Below are 16,206 nucleotides of genomic sequence, written 5' to 3' on the forward strand. Positions count from 1 at the left end.
ATTACATAGGATCAAGTAAACTACCAAACTGTAAATGCTTCACAAAGTATGTGTGCTGCCTGTCACGCATACTAAGCCTGACAGACCTGTAAGGTGTTTTACATGTGCAGGCAGGGAGAGAAAAACAAATCATTTTCTAAATAGAGAGCATGCAAGAAAAACAACTTCCAACACTTTTTTGCTGTAAGTGACTAACACTGTTTGAAACCATGACTCAGTGAGAATCTGCCTGTGAACTGCTTTTAAACTGTCAAGGTAAGAAACTAAGCTCAGAACGTTAAAGCTGCCATGTTGAGAGCCCCTTATTTTGGTTCTTGCTCTACAACCTACCTATCCGTTTCCTTTTAACAGTTCATTGCTAAAAATTTATATACAGCATTTGGAGCACAAACTGTAATGAAGGGTTCCTATCTCTTACCAATACAGTCATAATCCCACTATGGAATAAGGGTACTTCTTGCTTTGTACCCTTCTCTAACCTAGCCAATCACAGAATGACTGAATGGTTGAGGCTGGCGGGGATCTCTGGAGGTCACCTGGCCCAACCCCCTGCTCCAGCAGGGCCATCTATTGCCGGCTGCCCAGGACTGTTCCCAGACACGTCTTGAGCATCTACAAGGAGGGAGACTCCACCACTTCCCTGGGCAGCCTGTGCTACTGCTCAGTCACCGTCACAGTGAAAAAGTGTTTCCTGATGTCCAGAAGGAACCTCCTGTGTTTCAGTCTGTGCCTGTTGCTTCTGGTCCTGTCACTGGGAACCACTGAAAAAAGCCTGGCTCCATCCTCTTTGCACCTCCCTGCAGGTATTTATATACCTTTGTATTGTTTTCTGCTCGATGGCCTAGCTTCAGCATGACCGAGTGGCAAAATTATAAACTTTCTTTTAACCCATTATTAGTATTATTTTATGAGGGCTAGAACATTTGAATCAATTCCTTCAAACTGAGGAAGCAATTAAACTCAGCTTTTTTTTTTTTTTTTTTGGGGGGGGGGGAGGCAACTGTTCTAAATACTAAGTAATAGGAAACATTATCCACCAAGTATTTGCAGTAAATCTTTCAGACCCTTCTTCAGAAGTCAGTCTAGATACCCAGTATGCAAAGCCCACAGTTTCAATGGAGATACAAGGCCATAGGTGCTCAGCTCAATAAAACCTGTCAGAGTGGCTGGGCATGCAGAGACAGACATTCAGGCAACTACGCAAAGAAGTTAGGTGCCGAGTTTTTGACTCATTGTGTTGCCAGATCACTCTTTTTTGATTCAGGCACCCAAATTCCACCTAAAATTAAGGGTGTGGATATAAATCCTTTTCTGAACCTGAGCCTCACCTCTTTCTCTCAAATATGCCTAATAGCTAGAAATGTACACTTCAGCACTGACAATTAAACAGAGCAGACCATGCAAGTCCAGAGGAGGCCTGGCAATTTACTGCTCCTAAGGATCAGGCACACACACTCATGAGTTTTGTTCTAGGTTTACCAGTGTAACAGGTAACGGAGTGCAAGATCAACAGCCCTGCTGGAAGACAGGCCATGCCCAGTTCTTCTGGGACTACACACCCCAAGCAGACCTTGTCCTGTGCAGAGGCAGGAGACCCATGCCCTGAGGGCCCTGCCAGCCAGCCCACCACTCCCACGGACACATAGGACTTCACAGGACTATCGTGACCCCTTGGGTCATTATCTGGGTTTTTTTTTTCATATTTAAAACTAAGACTGTTTGCCTTCCCACTAACTTGTCGCGATTTGTGGGTTTCCAAACTCTGTGTCACCTGGGACCCCGTTCCATGTTCCTCAGAAGATCACGGTGTGTTAAAATGAATTACTGGGCAACACTCTCTGACCTTTGTCAACAGAAGATCAGACGATCCTAAACTTAAGAGCAGGATAAACTGTTACTAATGGTTACTAAATGTGTTTATCTAATGCAAAATGCAATCTCTTAAAAGCTGGAAGGGAACTGCTGGTCTACGTACCTTTTCACAGGGGAAGGTGCAATAATTTTGGTAGTTCCTTCATTTTCCCCATTTGTTGTAATCTGGCTCATGTTCTTAGATCCTGAAAAAAAAAAACCACAAACAGAACAGTCCTGTAACGTATATGCTTGCACACCTATTCAGAATAATGACCTACTGAACACAGTGCAGCATGAGAGAGAAAATGATACACAAGATATCTGGTGCATGGTCTACTTTCTAAGGGTGCATAAAGATCACACTTTTGTCTTATCCTTATTTTTAGTTATACCACATCACAAGAAAGTTTAACATGGGGACATTCATTAATCTTCCACATGAAACAGAGGAGTTCAAAGCTGTTTTTCTCACAGGGATACTATGACATTGCCACCAGAAGGGAATTCCCTGCTCAGTCACCAATGAAAAAAAAAGTGTGAGGGTATGAAAAACCTTGGGAATCTCCAGTGTCATAACTATGCCCTCTAAAACAATCATTAGATCAGATAGTAAAGCAAGTTGAATATGTCTGTTCTAAGAAACCATTTCAAATTGATGTAGCAACACAGTGCAACACAATGCTAACATACCCCAAGTTATGACTAAGAAAATAATAACTGTAAATCCATGGATTAGAAAACCAGTTATGTAAATAGAGAGCGACAATAAAGAGCTATACTCTGACAGAGACAGCTAAGTATCAGTTTCAATGAGTCAGAAACATTTGGCCAATATTTGAAAGTTATCTGCATAGTTTCAAATTTTGTACCTAATACTCTTTCAACTTTGATCCTGCACTTCTCGCACTATTGGCGGTTAAGTCCCCGCCTGAGCTATGAAAAGGAACCTGAAGAAGCAGAAGGAACATGCACTTTTCCTTCTTTTTGAGCCCCCGTATAATAGACTTCAAAGAAACAATTTGTGTATTCATGTTTTAGGAGCAGTCAGGACCAAGGGAATCTAAATGTTTCATACTGGTTTAATGTCAAAGTGGTGTGGTAAGATTATGCTCTACAGATGTATACAGCTCAGTATTATGAACAGAAAAATAACTGTTCTGTTCAGCTTGGTATGTAGTAATATATTAATCATCAAGACAGGTTTGTTCCTACTGGTGCTATCATTTAGCTTCCATGCTGTGCTATTAATATTAATCCATATTTTTTCTTTAGTTCACACATACTCTATCTAACTAGCAATTTCAGTAATTTCTTACAAAACCGCTACCTCCTCCAGAAACAGCTATTAAGTAAAACAACAAAGCAACATCACTGATGATGCATATTCGGGTCTGGACATGTTCATTGAAGATAATGAAACAGAATGAAGCCTGTAAGCCTCCTAACAAGAAAATACTATGTCCTCTGGACACAAGCAACAGCATCACATTGTTGTTACTACAGTGGTACAAACACAAAGCCTTTTTGTTTGGCTAAAACGAAAATGTAATGTCCTAAACTAAGGCGTGGTGAGATTTTCCATTATAAGCTTTCTCCACAATCTCAGAGAAAGAATTTCTCCACAATCTCCCTCAACTTTCCATACCACCTCTTTGACATAAGTCTCTGGGCTCTCCTCTGCTTCAGCACAAACACTTGAGATATCCTAAGGCATCTTGCCTGGCCATCAGTTGCCTCTCCTACAGGTTAAATCTGCTAGCCTTCTGCAGATGCCTCACAGGCTGCTGAAAGACTCAACTGGTATTAGTCGCATTTGCTTAGGCAACTCAACCAAGCCGTTTACATGTTTGACCTTACCACTTTTAATGATGTAGTTTACTCCTTTCCCTACTTAGTTTTTCAGACTAATACCTGGCAGGGGAAGGGAGAAGCCTGGGTCATGTCTTGTACAATATTTGCTCCTTCAAGGGACTTTTTGCTGTTTATGCAAGCATAAGCACTAGGAAGAATCTGCAATATTCTGAAGAAGGAAATGCAGAATGGGGACAGATTCACAGACAGAAAATAAAGTTCTGGCATTCTGAACAAATCCTCTATTTTACACAATAAGAGACAACCAACCCTCCAGACTCTCTGCAGCACTGCACATCTGCCCATACAGTCATCTTCTGTTTTCAAGAATGAAGCAATAGCTACATTGCCACTATGACCTGCTTGGTAAAAAGACAGAATTACTGAATGAAAAACTTTCTTGAATTAATGTGCATGAGAAAATGATCAGAAATTTCCCTCTTTTAAGGAAGGTACCCGTAGTGAAATAAAAATGGAGTAGGTCAAATTGTTAAACTACAAGGATATCTCAGGGTTTCTGACCATATTTTTTTGCACGCAGATGCATTTAGCTTGCCTTTCCTAGGCCATCAAACATGTAAGGCAAAATAGCCCAGTATAGTAATTTGGCCCACAAAGTACTGAAATCAGCAAAGATATGACTTTCAAAAAAGGAAATAGTTTCAGTACTTCACATATTACTGTGTAAGTGAAGTAGCTTCCAATTAGCCCCTCAGAGTGCTCATAACTTGATGGAGCAATAAGAATTCATGCTCCAAAACATGTCATAGCTGTGAAACAACTGCTACAAAAAGAGCCAAGGGTCAAGTGCTATAAACTAATAGCCACCTGCAGAACTCGTCCTTTGCTATGTTTGGCAATGGCCTTACCACTCTGCAGACACCCAGTCATTTCTGGGTGTCAAGGGATGGCGGATTATGCAATGCAGAGTCAGTCCACCTGAGTGCAGAAAGTCTGTGGTGCCTTTGCAACGACCTGAGTGCCCTGTAAAAAGGCCAGTGCTGCAGAGCCTACATGGGGCACCTTAGCTTTTGGAGCAGCCAGTACTAGTACTAGTACTAGTGAATTTTCACTGTTGAGTTCCCTGGTTACCACTCTATTTTAACAAGTACTTAGTTGAGGGAAAACCAAAGAAAAGACAGCATACCAGTGGTTATCACACAGAGGCAGAATCCACCCAGAAATACAAAACAGATTTCTACTGAGCCAAGACCTCATATTAGCCGTGTTTGACTCCACCACTGCCCACAATGAGGACCTTTGCTTTGCTTTTTTGAAAAAGAAACTCTTGCTGTACAATTCTTTTGTACAAATAACTAGCTTAATCAGGTGCTTTCTGTCCACACTTACAGAAACTGTAGTAATTGTCTTTAAGTATGTTCCACCTCATGTATCTTTTACTAACTACAGTACTGTTCTACCAATGTACACCTCTGTATGATACAGCATCCCTAATATACAATAATAGACTCCAGAAAAACTGTCCAAACACTAACCCCATTGCCATAACTTATCTATACCACTGTTTCTTGCATGCCAATGTAATAGGCCTCTCAGAAATACCTTAGTCAGAAATCTTGAACATCTCACTTTTAGCAGGTTCTCCTGGTTGTTTACCTTTTGCCAGATAAGTTACTGTCAGCATTTATCGCACTGAACTTGTCCAATAAGGTCAATGCACACACTTTGATTCCCTTTTACAGCCATCTTGATGTGATTTGTGCATTCAATTTAAATAGGCAACTGCATTTTTAAAACTCAAATGTCCAAAACCTCAGAAGCCTGGCAAGCTAATTAGATTGTCATGCCTGTTTCTTATCAACTAAAGCCATTTCACTGACATTATCTGGAAGTAGTGTTTGTATTTATATCTATTAATGAGAGCAGAATAGAGTGTGATCAAAAGGAAAACATGCAGCAAGAGCTCACGCTTTGCACTGTGTGTTACTAAGAGCCTGTAAAAATGAATGGACTTCTGTATGTCTACACTAGCACAGCCTACTTTGTGATAATGTTATTTTCCAAACTGGTTTCCAAACCTGTAGCCTCAAGGTTTTGTGCATCTCACACCATATGCATGAAATGCAGATATGGTCACATCCATCCTGTTACAAACCTATAACTTAAAATAAACTTTAAAGTGTAAAGCTCAAAGTAAATAAGTAAGTCAATAGATAAAATTACCCCAAGATTAATTTTCTAAAATTTAACTCTCAAACCCAATCTCACAACTTTCTGGGAAAAGATTTATGACTTTGAATGCACCAGACCAACAGTTCTAGCTACCATCACTGAGGAACTTAGTCAAGGCAGGGACTATGACTGCCTGTGACTGCTTAGGGACTATTATAATACAGACAGTACTGTAATTGCAATACCCATTCCCAATTCTCCACCTGGCCTTCAAATCAGAATGGCAGCACTTACTTCACACTACTTTATAAAACTACCCAGCGTGCAAGGCAGGGACAACTCAAGCCCTTCAGCTACCAAACAACAAAGCCCAAGCCATGTGTCTTCCACTGCTCAGTGAACTCAGACCTCCAGCAACAGGTCTGGTTACATCAATGTTTGTCCAGAGAGGACGCTCCCAAGGAGCTTGTCGCATGCAGCATTCAGCCAAGGATAATGAATGCTTTCACTCTACGCGCTGTTGCGAAAGCCGAACATTATCAGTCTTGCCCTAGAAGGGTGAGACAGAATAATGAGAGATTTTGTTCCATGTTTGAGTTTATGATTTGCAACCATAACAAAATGCAACTGTAACTCTCTCTCAGCTGAAAGGAAACAGGGAGAATAAGCAAACAAAACAAGCTACGCATATCCCATACGTAAGACTTTACAGAAGAAAACAAAAAACCCTTCTCCAACAGAACACCAACTTGAACGCCATCCAAACACGCACACACAAAAAATGCACTAACATAAAAACATTGATTGCATAGCCATTGAAGTTTCCTGGTCTGATTTTTCCACTAACCCCAGAAGAACTCTGATACGAAACATATTAAGCAAGTGACAAAAGGGAGGATACTACATTTTAAACCACTGTAATCTGGATTCTATGAAAATGATCTGCCATGCTAAAGCCAAACTGTCTTCACTGTCTATCCTATCAGGGGAATCAATCAATGGCAGTGGCTTTTATACACGAAAGCTAGTTTCTCTCTGTTCACAGTATCATCTCCTTCAATCCCTCTCTTAAAGCACACATATTTTTACTGAAAACATAAAAGTAAATATTCTCTATCATTTTCTTGGCACCTACTCCAACTCTTAACCCAGAGTTCATCTAGTGGCTGCAGTCCTAATGACTTTAGCATACTTTAATAGACCAATGAGACAAAGAAACACTGTTAGTCGCCCAGTCTCCAAAAGATAGCTAAGCTCTACCTTCAGGTGACAGAAAAAAAAAATAGAACACACATACTATGTAACCACAAATAACACCAGAACATGTATACAAAAAGAAGGAACAAGGGAAAACATTCTAATGAGATGCCAGAGGTTAGAGGCTTTAAGACTTCATACATACCTCTACAATGGAGGCCATGCAGACTGCACATGCTACAGCCATGCATTTGTAACTACTGGTTCATCTAATTGCCCCCCAAACCACCGTATCAACTGTTAAAAAAACCAAAATAAACCCAAAATGGCTAACTGAACTAGCTGCAGAAAGGAAGCTTTTCTTAAGAAAAGGGAAAAAAGTAAAGAAGCAGGTGAGGAAAGATGCTGAACTTGGAGAAGGTGGAAGGATGATACTGCTTAAGAACTGTTTCTAAGTTGCTACTGGGTTTTGGGAGAATAAATGGAACTCTGATTTGCATTCCAAAAAGCTAAATTAAAAGCCATGTCCAGCTGGATCCTAATTTAACTGGCATTTGGCAGAAAATGCCTTATGAAATATGTAATACATGCAAACTAAAATCACCCTGTTTAAAATGTTGAACAAGGTATGTTTAATCTTATTACACCATACTAGAAACATAAAACTGAGAACAAAGGACTCACCATCAATGCATAAACTCATTATGTAAAAGGAATACTTATTTTAAGAAGAAATGTACTATTCTTTCAAACATTTCAGTCAGGGAAAGCTCTAAGTAACTCCAAACGGTTTACACCACCAGGCTCATTTCTGAGATAAAAACTATTCTGTAAAAGTAAAATCTACACTGGATTAGTATTTTTAAACAACTGACACTTAAAAAAAAAAATCAAACAGACTTGATTTATTGTGTGACATGGACTTTGCTATATCCAAGAACCAGTTTAAGTAAAAAGGGGTGGATTTACCCGAATGATATAGAACAGACTGTCACATGGTGTCTGACACATGAAGAAGCAGCTACTAGTCTGCCTTCAGCATCTGAAATCCCATTTAAATGGAGAAAGAGTACTAGATATTTATCACTATGAATACCCAAATCCAAAATGAAAAAATAAAGAGTAAAAAAATATGCTCATTTATTAGGAAAGATGGAATTTGAATGACATAGCTCTCTTCCTTTAGCCCATATTTTAAGTGGGAACTGAAACAAATTCATTTAAATTAACAATCATTTGAGGTAATACATCTACCCCAATGGAAAATGACTGCACACTTGGAACACATGGGTAATCAATTAAGCAGCATTAAAAGCAAAAGAACTCAGGTGGGGGATACAGATTACATAAATACATATGAGTAAGATGGTAATAAAGCAGCCTTTTTATTTTAAAGTAAAACAAAGTGTTTAAATCCACCAAAAAAACCAAAGATGTATTGCCCAGAGAATTCTGCATCATATTACCTCAGCAGAACAGGCCATGGGAAGGTTTCACAATTTCCTCACAATTCCAGTCAAAGAGACCAAAAATTATCAACAAGCACAACATGCACACCCTTGCTGCAATATAGACTGACTTTCACTGCCTGCACTAAGGCAAACATTATTTTCAACTAAGGGCTGAGTTTCAGTTGCCTCTGAAGAGCCACACAGTTTCTGTGCAACTGAACTGGGGACTAATAAGGTGGGAAATGCTGTTCATCTTGAGCTACCACCCTAAGAACAGGACAACCCAGCTGAACAAAAGTCTAAGTCACTGCTAGGTTCAAGGGTAAACAACTTCTCGGCCTCTTAAGCACCCATTGGCAACTGCAGACACAACAAAAAGGTATCATAACCAGAAAGCAAACCAATCCTTCTCTTCTTACACTTAACTATCTAAAATAAAATAAAATTAAAAAATCATCTGTTGTAAACTGCTTGTATTTTCCAAGTGCAGTACTTTTAAATACATTACACTTCAAGGCTGACTGCAGCTAAAAGGCAGAACACACCAGTTTTGTTTCTGAGTCAAAAGATGGCATCCAGAATAAACATGGCAGGTTTCCAGATGTACATACCTGCTCTCTTTTTAAAAATTGTGACTCTCAAAAGTTTATAATGCTGTGCTAACCCGTGATAAAGAGAAATTTTGCTTACATTTTAAAGCCCAGACAAGTTTCTTCTCAAACTGCTAACACATACATATATACTTAACTCCATGCATGAGTTCCATTGAAATCTGTGTGACTGCTGTCATAGATGAAGCTAAGCATACACATGTAATCACATGTAGAACTGGAGCTTGACACTAGAAAAGCTTTCTGCCTCTATTACTAAATTTCAGGAAACATCCATTATTCTGGGCATGACTCCTGTGATCTGTACTTAATCCTATACATTTCCTCTAACACCTGTAAAAACTTCCAACCTCCCCTGACATCTTCAGCATGCAGAATAGATTTCCAGCTCACACATCTGAAGCATGTTAAAATTGCAGAGGTCATGGCACTAACTTCTGTTCCACTTAATATCAAAATAAAGGGATAGTGCCCTTAAACTGGTAAGAGTATATACAAGAGAGACACCTTGGGTCAAGCAGCTGGAACAATGGGATGCCAACCAAGACACACAGGTATAAAATTCTTCAGCGAGAGACAGAAATACAGAAACACCCCCCCGCCCATGTTCTCACCGCCTGTTTTCAAACTTCCCTTTCATACATTACATTAGACCTACAAACATGGTGTTTTATCATGTTTGAGCCATACCATCTCTTTTACTTTTATCCACATAGCTGGAGTTTTTCGATCCAGTTAACTTAGGTATAAATACTGAATCTATTCTGAGAGATCCGTGAGGACACTGCAGCAACTCTGAGTTGCTTCTTGAAAATTAAATGAACGGAAGAACAAAGAAGACATCTCTCCACAGGCCCAGCAGAGAAGGACTTACCGGTCTGTTGTGTTCTTTTGGGGTAAGTCTTGCTGCGGCTTCTTTCAATGGACTGGTCAGGCCGTGGGAGCTGCACAGAAGGGTCTCTGGTCATTTGCAAAGATGTCCTGCCACTTGAAAACACAAGAAAATAATGGAAGAACACTTGTAAAAACTGATCAGAGAAACAGAGGATCTTCAGATTGAAAAAATGCATGGTGTTTGGGCAGCATCTTTTGTTAGCTATTCACCTCTCGCCCCAGATCTGGTTCTCCTGCAGAGTAGCACTACACTGACTTTTGCTTTGAATCAGTCATTGGCAGAATCATCAACAGATTGTGCCAATCTCTTCTATATTGGGCATTTTCAGGAGGAGCTATGCAACTAAAGCAAAATAATAGTTTATTAGGAACAGGCTAAGATAGTGTGACCTTTTGTAACCTCAAATGTATTCTACTGTAAGAATTTCTTAAATAATTTGATTACTTCCACAATTCTTTATCTAAGTTTTTATCTCAGGAAAACACATATTTAACATTGTTCAGTCCCAGTCAGTAAGCGCCTACTTCTCTGTCATGTGGAATAACAACCTAAAGGGCATGGAAAACTCCATGCAAAGCAAACTGTAATAAAGTACTCTCCCTAGCACAGGCCCAAATGATAGTAAATTGAGTAGAAGTCCTAATTCCCATTTACAGTGAGGCTCTTCATTGCACAATTTAAATAATTTATTAAGTTTAAATAAATTATTTTACACTCATTTGAATGTTCCTCTCCATGTGACTAAGCAGAATAAAATGTTCATAACAAAAATGTAAAATAGGCCTCATATTCCTCCCCAAAACTCCGTGCTTGTTTCTGGAAACTTACTACACAAGAGAAGTAATTGGGTAGTATTCACTCTCAGTTGCTTAAACACCTGCAGTTTGACGACTTAGAAGTAAACAGGTATCATACTAGCAAGTGCCACGCAACTATACAGGCATTGCATATGCAGACTTTCTGAATTATGTGAACAGACTCCACCAGGATGATTGCATTTTTACCAATAGTACCACAGGGGTAGTCAGCACTGCAGGATTTTTATCTTCTCAAAATTTGTAAAAGAATTAAAGAACACAACCCCCCCAAATTCTAACATTACAACACAGTAATGCTGTTTTCTGATATTCAGTTTAATGTTTCATTTGCTCCCACGTTAGCCAGAAAACACTTCTACTCAACTTTTAAGTTCAGCAACCATGCCAGTCTTGCAAATTCAGAAGCAGTTTTAACAAAACATCTGGGGATAAGACCTTTCCACTCACACTAACACCTCCACATATTAGCCAAAGCATCTGATCTTAAGGCAAGGAAATTGCTTTCCCAAAAACTGTCTGCCACCTGATGAGAAGTACCTAGAAGATTAAAAAAAAAAAAAAAAGAAAAAGAAAAAAAAGCCAAAAGATATTATGGTCCCCTTACATACACAGTCAAACAGTGGGATTATGGTTTCTGCTTTGAGGTAATCATGTATAGAGATACACAACACTGTCACTGCTTTTTGTGCTACAACTGGAACCAAAGGCAAAGAGGGAAGACAATCAAAGCTGATGGATATGCAGATTCTTGAAGCACACGAAAATGCTGTTACTGCTGCTCTGAATTCCAAGGTGAGAGTTAACACATCAAACACCAGTTGATTATCACTATTTATCATTAACACTGTATAATCAACTAGACATCACAACACACATTTACCAGAACATCTGCTCAGGTCAGGGGGAGCTCTCAAGAATCCCTGCAGCAAAACAGGGAGCAACTCATACTAGAAGGGAAATATATACTTTGAAGTGTTCTAGACAAAACTAACATGATAATCACAGCTGTCAGTAATGACCATCATCCCAACATCGCAATCCATATCACAGATAACTCTTGAAACTCCTTAAAAAAGGAAGACAAACTTAATGCAGCACCAGCAGGAATAACTCAAATCTAGTAAACTGCTTCATGGTATTTTTTTTTAAATTGACAGAAAGGTCCTGGTAAGAAGAAAGCTTCCTTTGCCCCAACACCAGTACCCTGCTCCAATCTGCAGAAATGGTCCAGCAAAGGAAACTCATCCACAATACTCTGGCAGGAATCCCCTGAACTGCTATCCAGTTTCACAGAAGGGTTATATGAGTCAGGATCCAACAAGAAACCCTAAAGGCAGTATAATCATTCCCCTATTATCTACAGCAAAATGAAGCTGAATCATGCCAGATAATATGATAACCCAAATAATCTGGATTATTATGAAATACTTTGAAGAAGATGGGACAGAAACACACCAGTGATCCTGGCTGGAGACAGTCGAGATTCAGTCACATGAGCTCAGGCTCAGCACTGGCATAGACATCTCTCCATCAGTAATGCCTTCCTTACAAGCAAGATCTTACATCCAAAGGTAACAGACAGTTGACTATGAATTCTGATTGACTGATGACAAGTGTGATAGAGATACTATTACATGCTGCTACTAGTATCTATCACCGATACTAACTCCAATGCAGGAGCTGCTACAGAATTTGGGGGTTATGGTTTTCTTGTTTTTAGAGAAGTCTTCCTAAGAGGCAGTGACAAAGAACTGCCTAACTAACAACTGTCAGCCTTACCCATTATGATCCATGTATTTCTTGTGTGATGGTGGAAATATAGACAGGAAGGGCAGACAGAGAGACAAGCCAAAAAAAAAACCTGAACAAACCTGGTATATTTGCAGGCCATGGAAAAAAACCTATAAAATTTGCCATTATAGGAAATACATAGTTTTTAGTAGAAACTGTATATTTATATAGATGTATATATTATAGATATATATATTCTATATCTAGATCTAATATATAGATTTCTATATATAAAATACATATAGATCTATCTATATATAGATCTGGAATTATATCTATATTCTAGATATAGAATATAACTATATAGTTATAGCTATATAGAAATAAAGAATTACATAAAGAATTTACTAAATACAGTGGCTTTTCACCCAGCAGCTTCAGAATAGCTACAAAAGATTAAAAACTATTTTTATCCCCACTTGACCAAGAGGGAAAATGAAAACGGAAAAGGAAAGGGGCCTGGCTTTCAGATGTGGTTTTGATTTGCAGTTTTCCCCTCTCCCTTTCCAGTTCACTGAATATGCAACTCTAAAGCAATTGTAAATTCAGACAATTAATTATTTAGCCTAAAATTTTTCAGCCAACATGACAGATTTGGATTTGAAACAGTGGTCGCCAATTGCCAAATCAAGTGCCTTACTCACTCAACAAAGACCCTGTCATTTAAACAGACTTAAAAATACAATGTCCTAACAAAACTTAGGAAAAATATTGGGTTTCTGACATCTTACAATTTTAACTACATCTATATTCTGTTAGTCCTTTGTGGCACAGCAGCTAGAGGATCTTAAGCCCACTGTCACGGCCACATCTTCCTCTGCATCACAGTACTAACAGCCCCTTATGTCACACTGCCTACTTCATTAACTGAAGGTAAAATTGAGACTAAGTGCACAGTATACACCTTTAGCCTGAAGTTTACTGCACCTCTCAAGGCTTGCAGCTTTGAATGCTTATCCAATTTTGCCAGCTATTCCAATTAGAAAAGATACCCCCATCTCCATTCAGATCTGCCCTCATTTTTATTTTTAAATCAATAGCACTGCACCAGCAGTACTGCTACAGGATTAGCTCAATTGCAGCTGTGAAGAAGGCCACCACAGTTACAGACTTTAGCAAAGGGCTGGTGCAGAGAAGTGTATAATTCCCTGAAGAAAGGCAGCAGCCAACATGCCTCCTCATTTTGATATTCCCCAGTTGTCAGGAAAAACCCTTTAAGACATAATTTCAGGACTTATAAGGAGATTTTGCCTTAAAGCATTGCCAAGGCTGCTCTGACTTTCACTATGGGCTATGGCAGGCCCTAGACAACTCTGGGGATCTGGAGAATGAGAAATAACCCACATTTGTCCCAAAACAGCCAAACTCCCGAAGAGCGTCTGTTAAAATGGCCCTGATTCATGCTTTGTCAGCAGTACTGCTCTGACACATAGTCTGGGTGGGGTGTTTCTTTCATTGGAAAAAAGGAGAAAAGAAAGAATGAAGAAGGAATAAACTGAAGTTTAAACAATTAAATAAATTCACCTGTACCGATGTTTATGACCTATGGATCCAAACTTGCTGAATTTTCTTGACAGAGAGTTTGACTCATTCTCTGGCACTCTATGTAGTTTGAAAAATAAAACAACAAAGTTACATACATACGTATCAATTACAGTTGCCTTCCCAAGAAAAGAGAAATACAAACTTTAGGTTAAAAAAAAAATAAATTACTGCCAGTTCCTCTTCACCCCTGACTCCAGGCAGACTCTTATGGGCTTGAGAGCTCCACAAAGCCACATGCTTATGCTCTCCTCATTTATACCTAAAGATACATCTATCTTTTGTCTCTCTTTATTTCAGGGTCTACTGTAAACTGCTGGCAACAGAAGCCTTTCGCTTAATGTTTCACAGGAGCCAGCAAAAACATGCCACAGTAATGACACTGCAGGAGGGATTCTGAGCTTACTCATTTACACCAATGCTAAAGCCAGCCCCAAGCATCCCATCGACCAGTTCCTAGCTAGACACCCTTGCAAATTTCTGTTAGTGTTTTCGCAACAGTAAAAGAAAGTGTTTTGAGATGTGTAATATGGGAAACAGTTTATACACTTCAATAAGTAAGCAAAATGTTAAACAAATTTAGTAAGTCTTTCTATCAAAAAATGAAATTTCTGTGCATTGTAGGAAATAGTAATGTCTGAAATCCAAAGGCCTCACTCAAGCCAATGGTGCTTTAAATCGGAAAACCTGATTTAAGCTGAAAATCAGCTTAAATCCTGCCATATACATTTGTGGATACTTCTGTTAAAGCCTACTTTATGCAACCTGATGTACTGTTTCAAAAAGAATTCTAAGACAAAAAAACCCACCAAACTACTGAATTTTAAAATTACTGTTTCACGTATTGTAAGAAAAGGAAAGGCATCAGCTTCTAAGAGCATTCTATAACCAAGAGCAAAAATGTGTTTCCAGGCAGCAAGCCTGTGTTACGCCACTCTATAGGTATAACAAGGTTCTTATTCAATATAAACTCCCTCCTTTTGGTAATGAAACCACAACTTCTGCCTCACTCACCTGAAAAAGGTATGATGTTCTACACAGCATTTCCAGAGATGTTTGCATGTCATCTTGTTACGTGCTTCAAAAAAGAAGGAAGTTTCATTGCACTGGAAACAAAACAAAACAAAATCAATACTGTTATGAGGGATTCTGCCAGTGAAGTGGATCTTCATTTACTGAACACAAGAACTGACCATCTCATATCAATGCACATAAGAAAACACATCACTATGAAGAAAAGCAGGTTCTATAATTCTGTAGAATTTGTCATTTAGAAGACGTTTTCTTTTTGGTTTCTCATTCCCTGAAAATAATTATTTAAAGAATTCCTTAGACAGAGAAAAACAGAAGAGAAAGGAGATTATTGGAACACTTCTGGTCCTTCATTCTTGTTTGTAGATATCAGTTTTTTCCTAATTAAAAACCACAAAAGTTTTTTCAGATAGTACGTTTCTGATGTTTTCTGAAATTGCACCTCAGATGTCAAGCAAAAATATATTCCCATGGCTCTGTTTAACAGTATTAAAAAAAAAATCAAGAACAAGTGAAAGAAACTCTAAATTTGTGATAAACTAATATGAAGCAACAACACAGAGAAAATGTGCAAAACATACATGTAGAGAACAACCAAGTTAAAACTGCAAATAAAAAAGATTTTTTTAAAATTAGCTAACTTCAAAATAATTCAAAATACCAGGAAAAAGGACAAAGGTAAAAGCCATAAAATCCGCCTTAAAATCTCTTAAGGAGGACAACAAAAAAAGAATATTCAAAGCTGAAAACCTAATCACTGGAAATAGGCAGTCAGTACAGTAGACAGGAGAAAAAGGCAGGGAGAGATGAAAGAGCAGTCAGGCATACACAAACTATAAAATACTTCCAACAGACAAGAAGAAGCAACAGACACACCACACTGCTTGTTTCCAACAAGCTAAACATTCAAGTGTGTTCACATAAAACACACTTCCATGTATCTGTCACTCAGTAAACCTAAGTGCTCAGTTTTGTACGTGCTTTTTGCACGAAGAATGAGTAGTTCCACTGACTTCAGGGTGAATCCTCAG

General features: G+C 38.7%; 1 protein-coding gene across 4 annotated transcripts in view; it reads right to left on the minus strand.

Annotated features, from left to right (window-relative positions):
* EPB41L4A (erythrocyte membrane protein band 4.1 like 4A) overlaps nucleotides 1-16,206 on the minus strand; it is a 140,353-nt gene that overhangs the window by 31,680 nt on the left and 92,467 nt on the right. For all 4 annotated transcript variants that reach the window (XM_064438852.1, XM_064438850.1, XM_064438849.1 and 1 more), the window contains 4 exons: nucleotides 15,158-15,249; nucleotides 14,126-14,203; nucleotides 9,972-10,084; nucleotides 1,976-2,057 (listed from right to left, as the gene is read on the minus strand). In XM_064438852.1, coding sequence (XP_064294922.1) covers nucleotides 1,976-2,057; nucleotides 9,972-10,084; nucleotides 14,126-14,203; nucleotides 15,158-15,249 — 365 coding nt within the window. The remainder of the gene's footprint in view (nucleotides 1-1,975; nucleotides 2,058-9,971; nucleotides 10,085-14,125; nucleotides 14,204-15,157; nucleotides 15,250-16,206) is intronic.

Source organism: Phalacrocorax carbo, chromosome Z (genome assembly GCF_963921805.1).
Source record: "Phalacrocorax carbo chromosome Z, bPhaCar2.1, whole genome shotgun sequence".
In the NCBI taxonomy this organism is placed as follows: domain Eukaryota; kingdom Metazoa; phylum Chordata; class Aves; order Suliformes; family Phalacrocoracidae; genus Phalacrocorax; species Phalacrocorax carbo.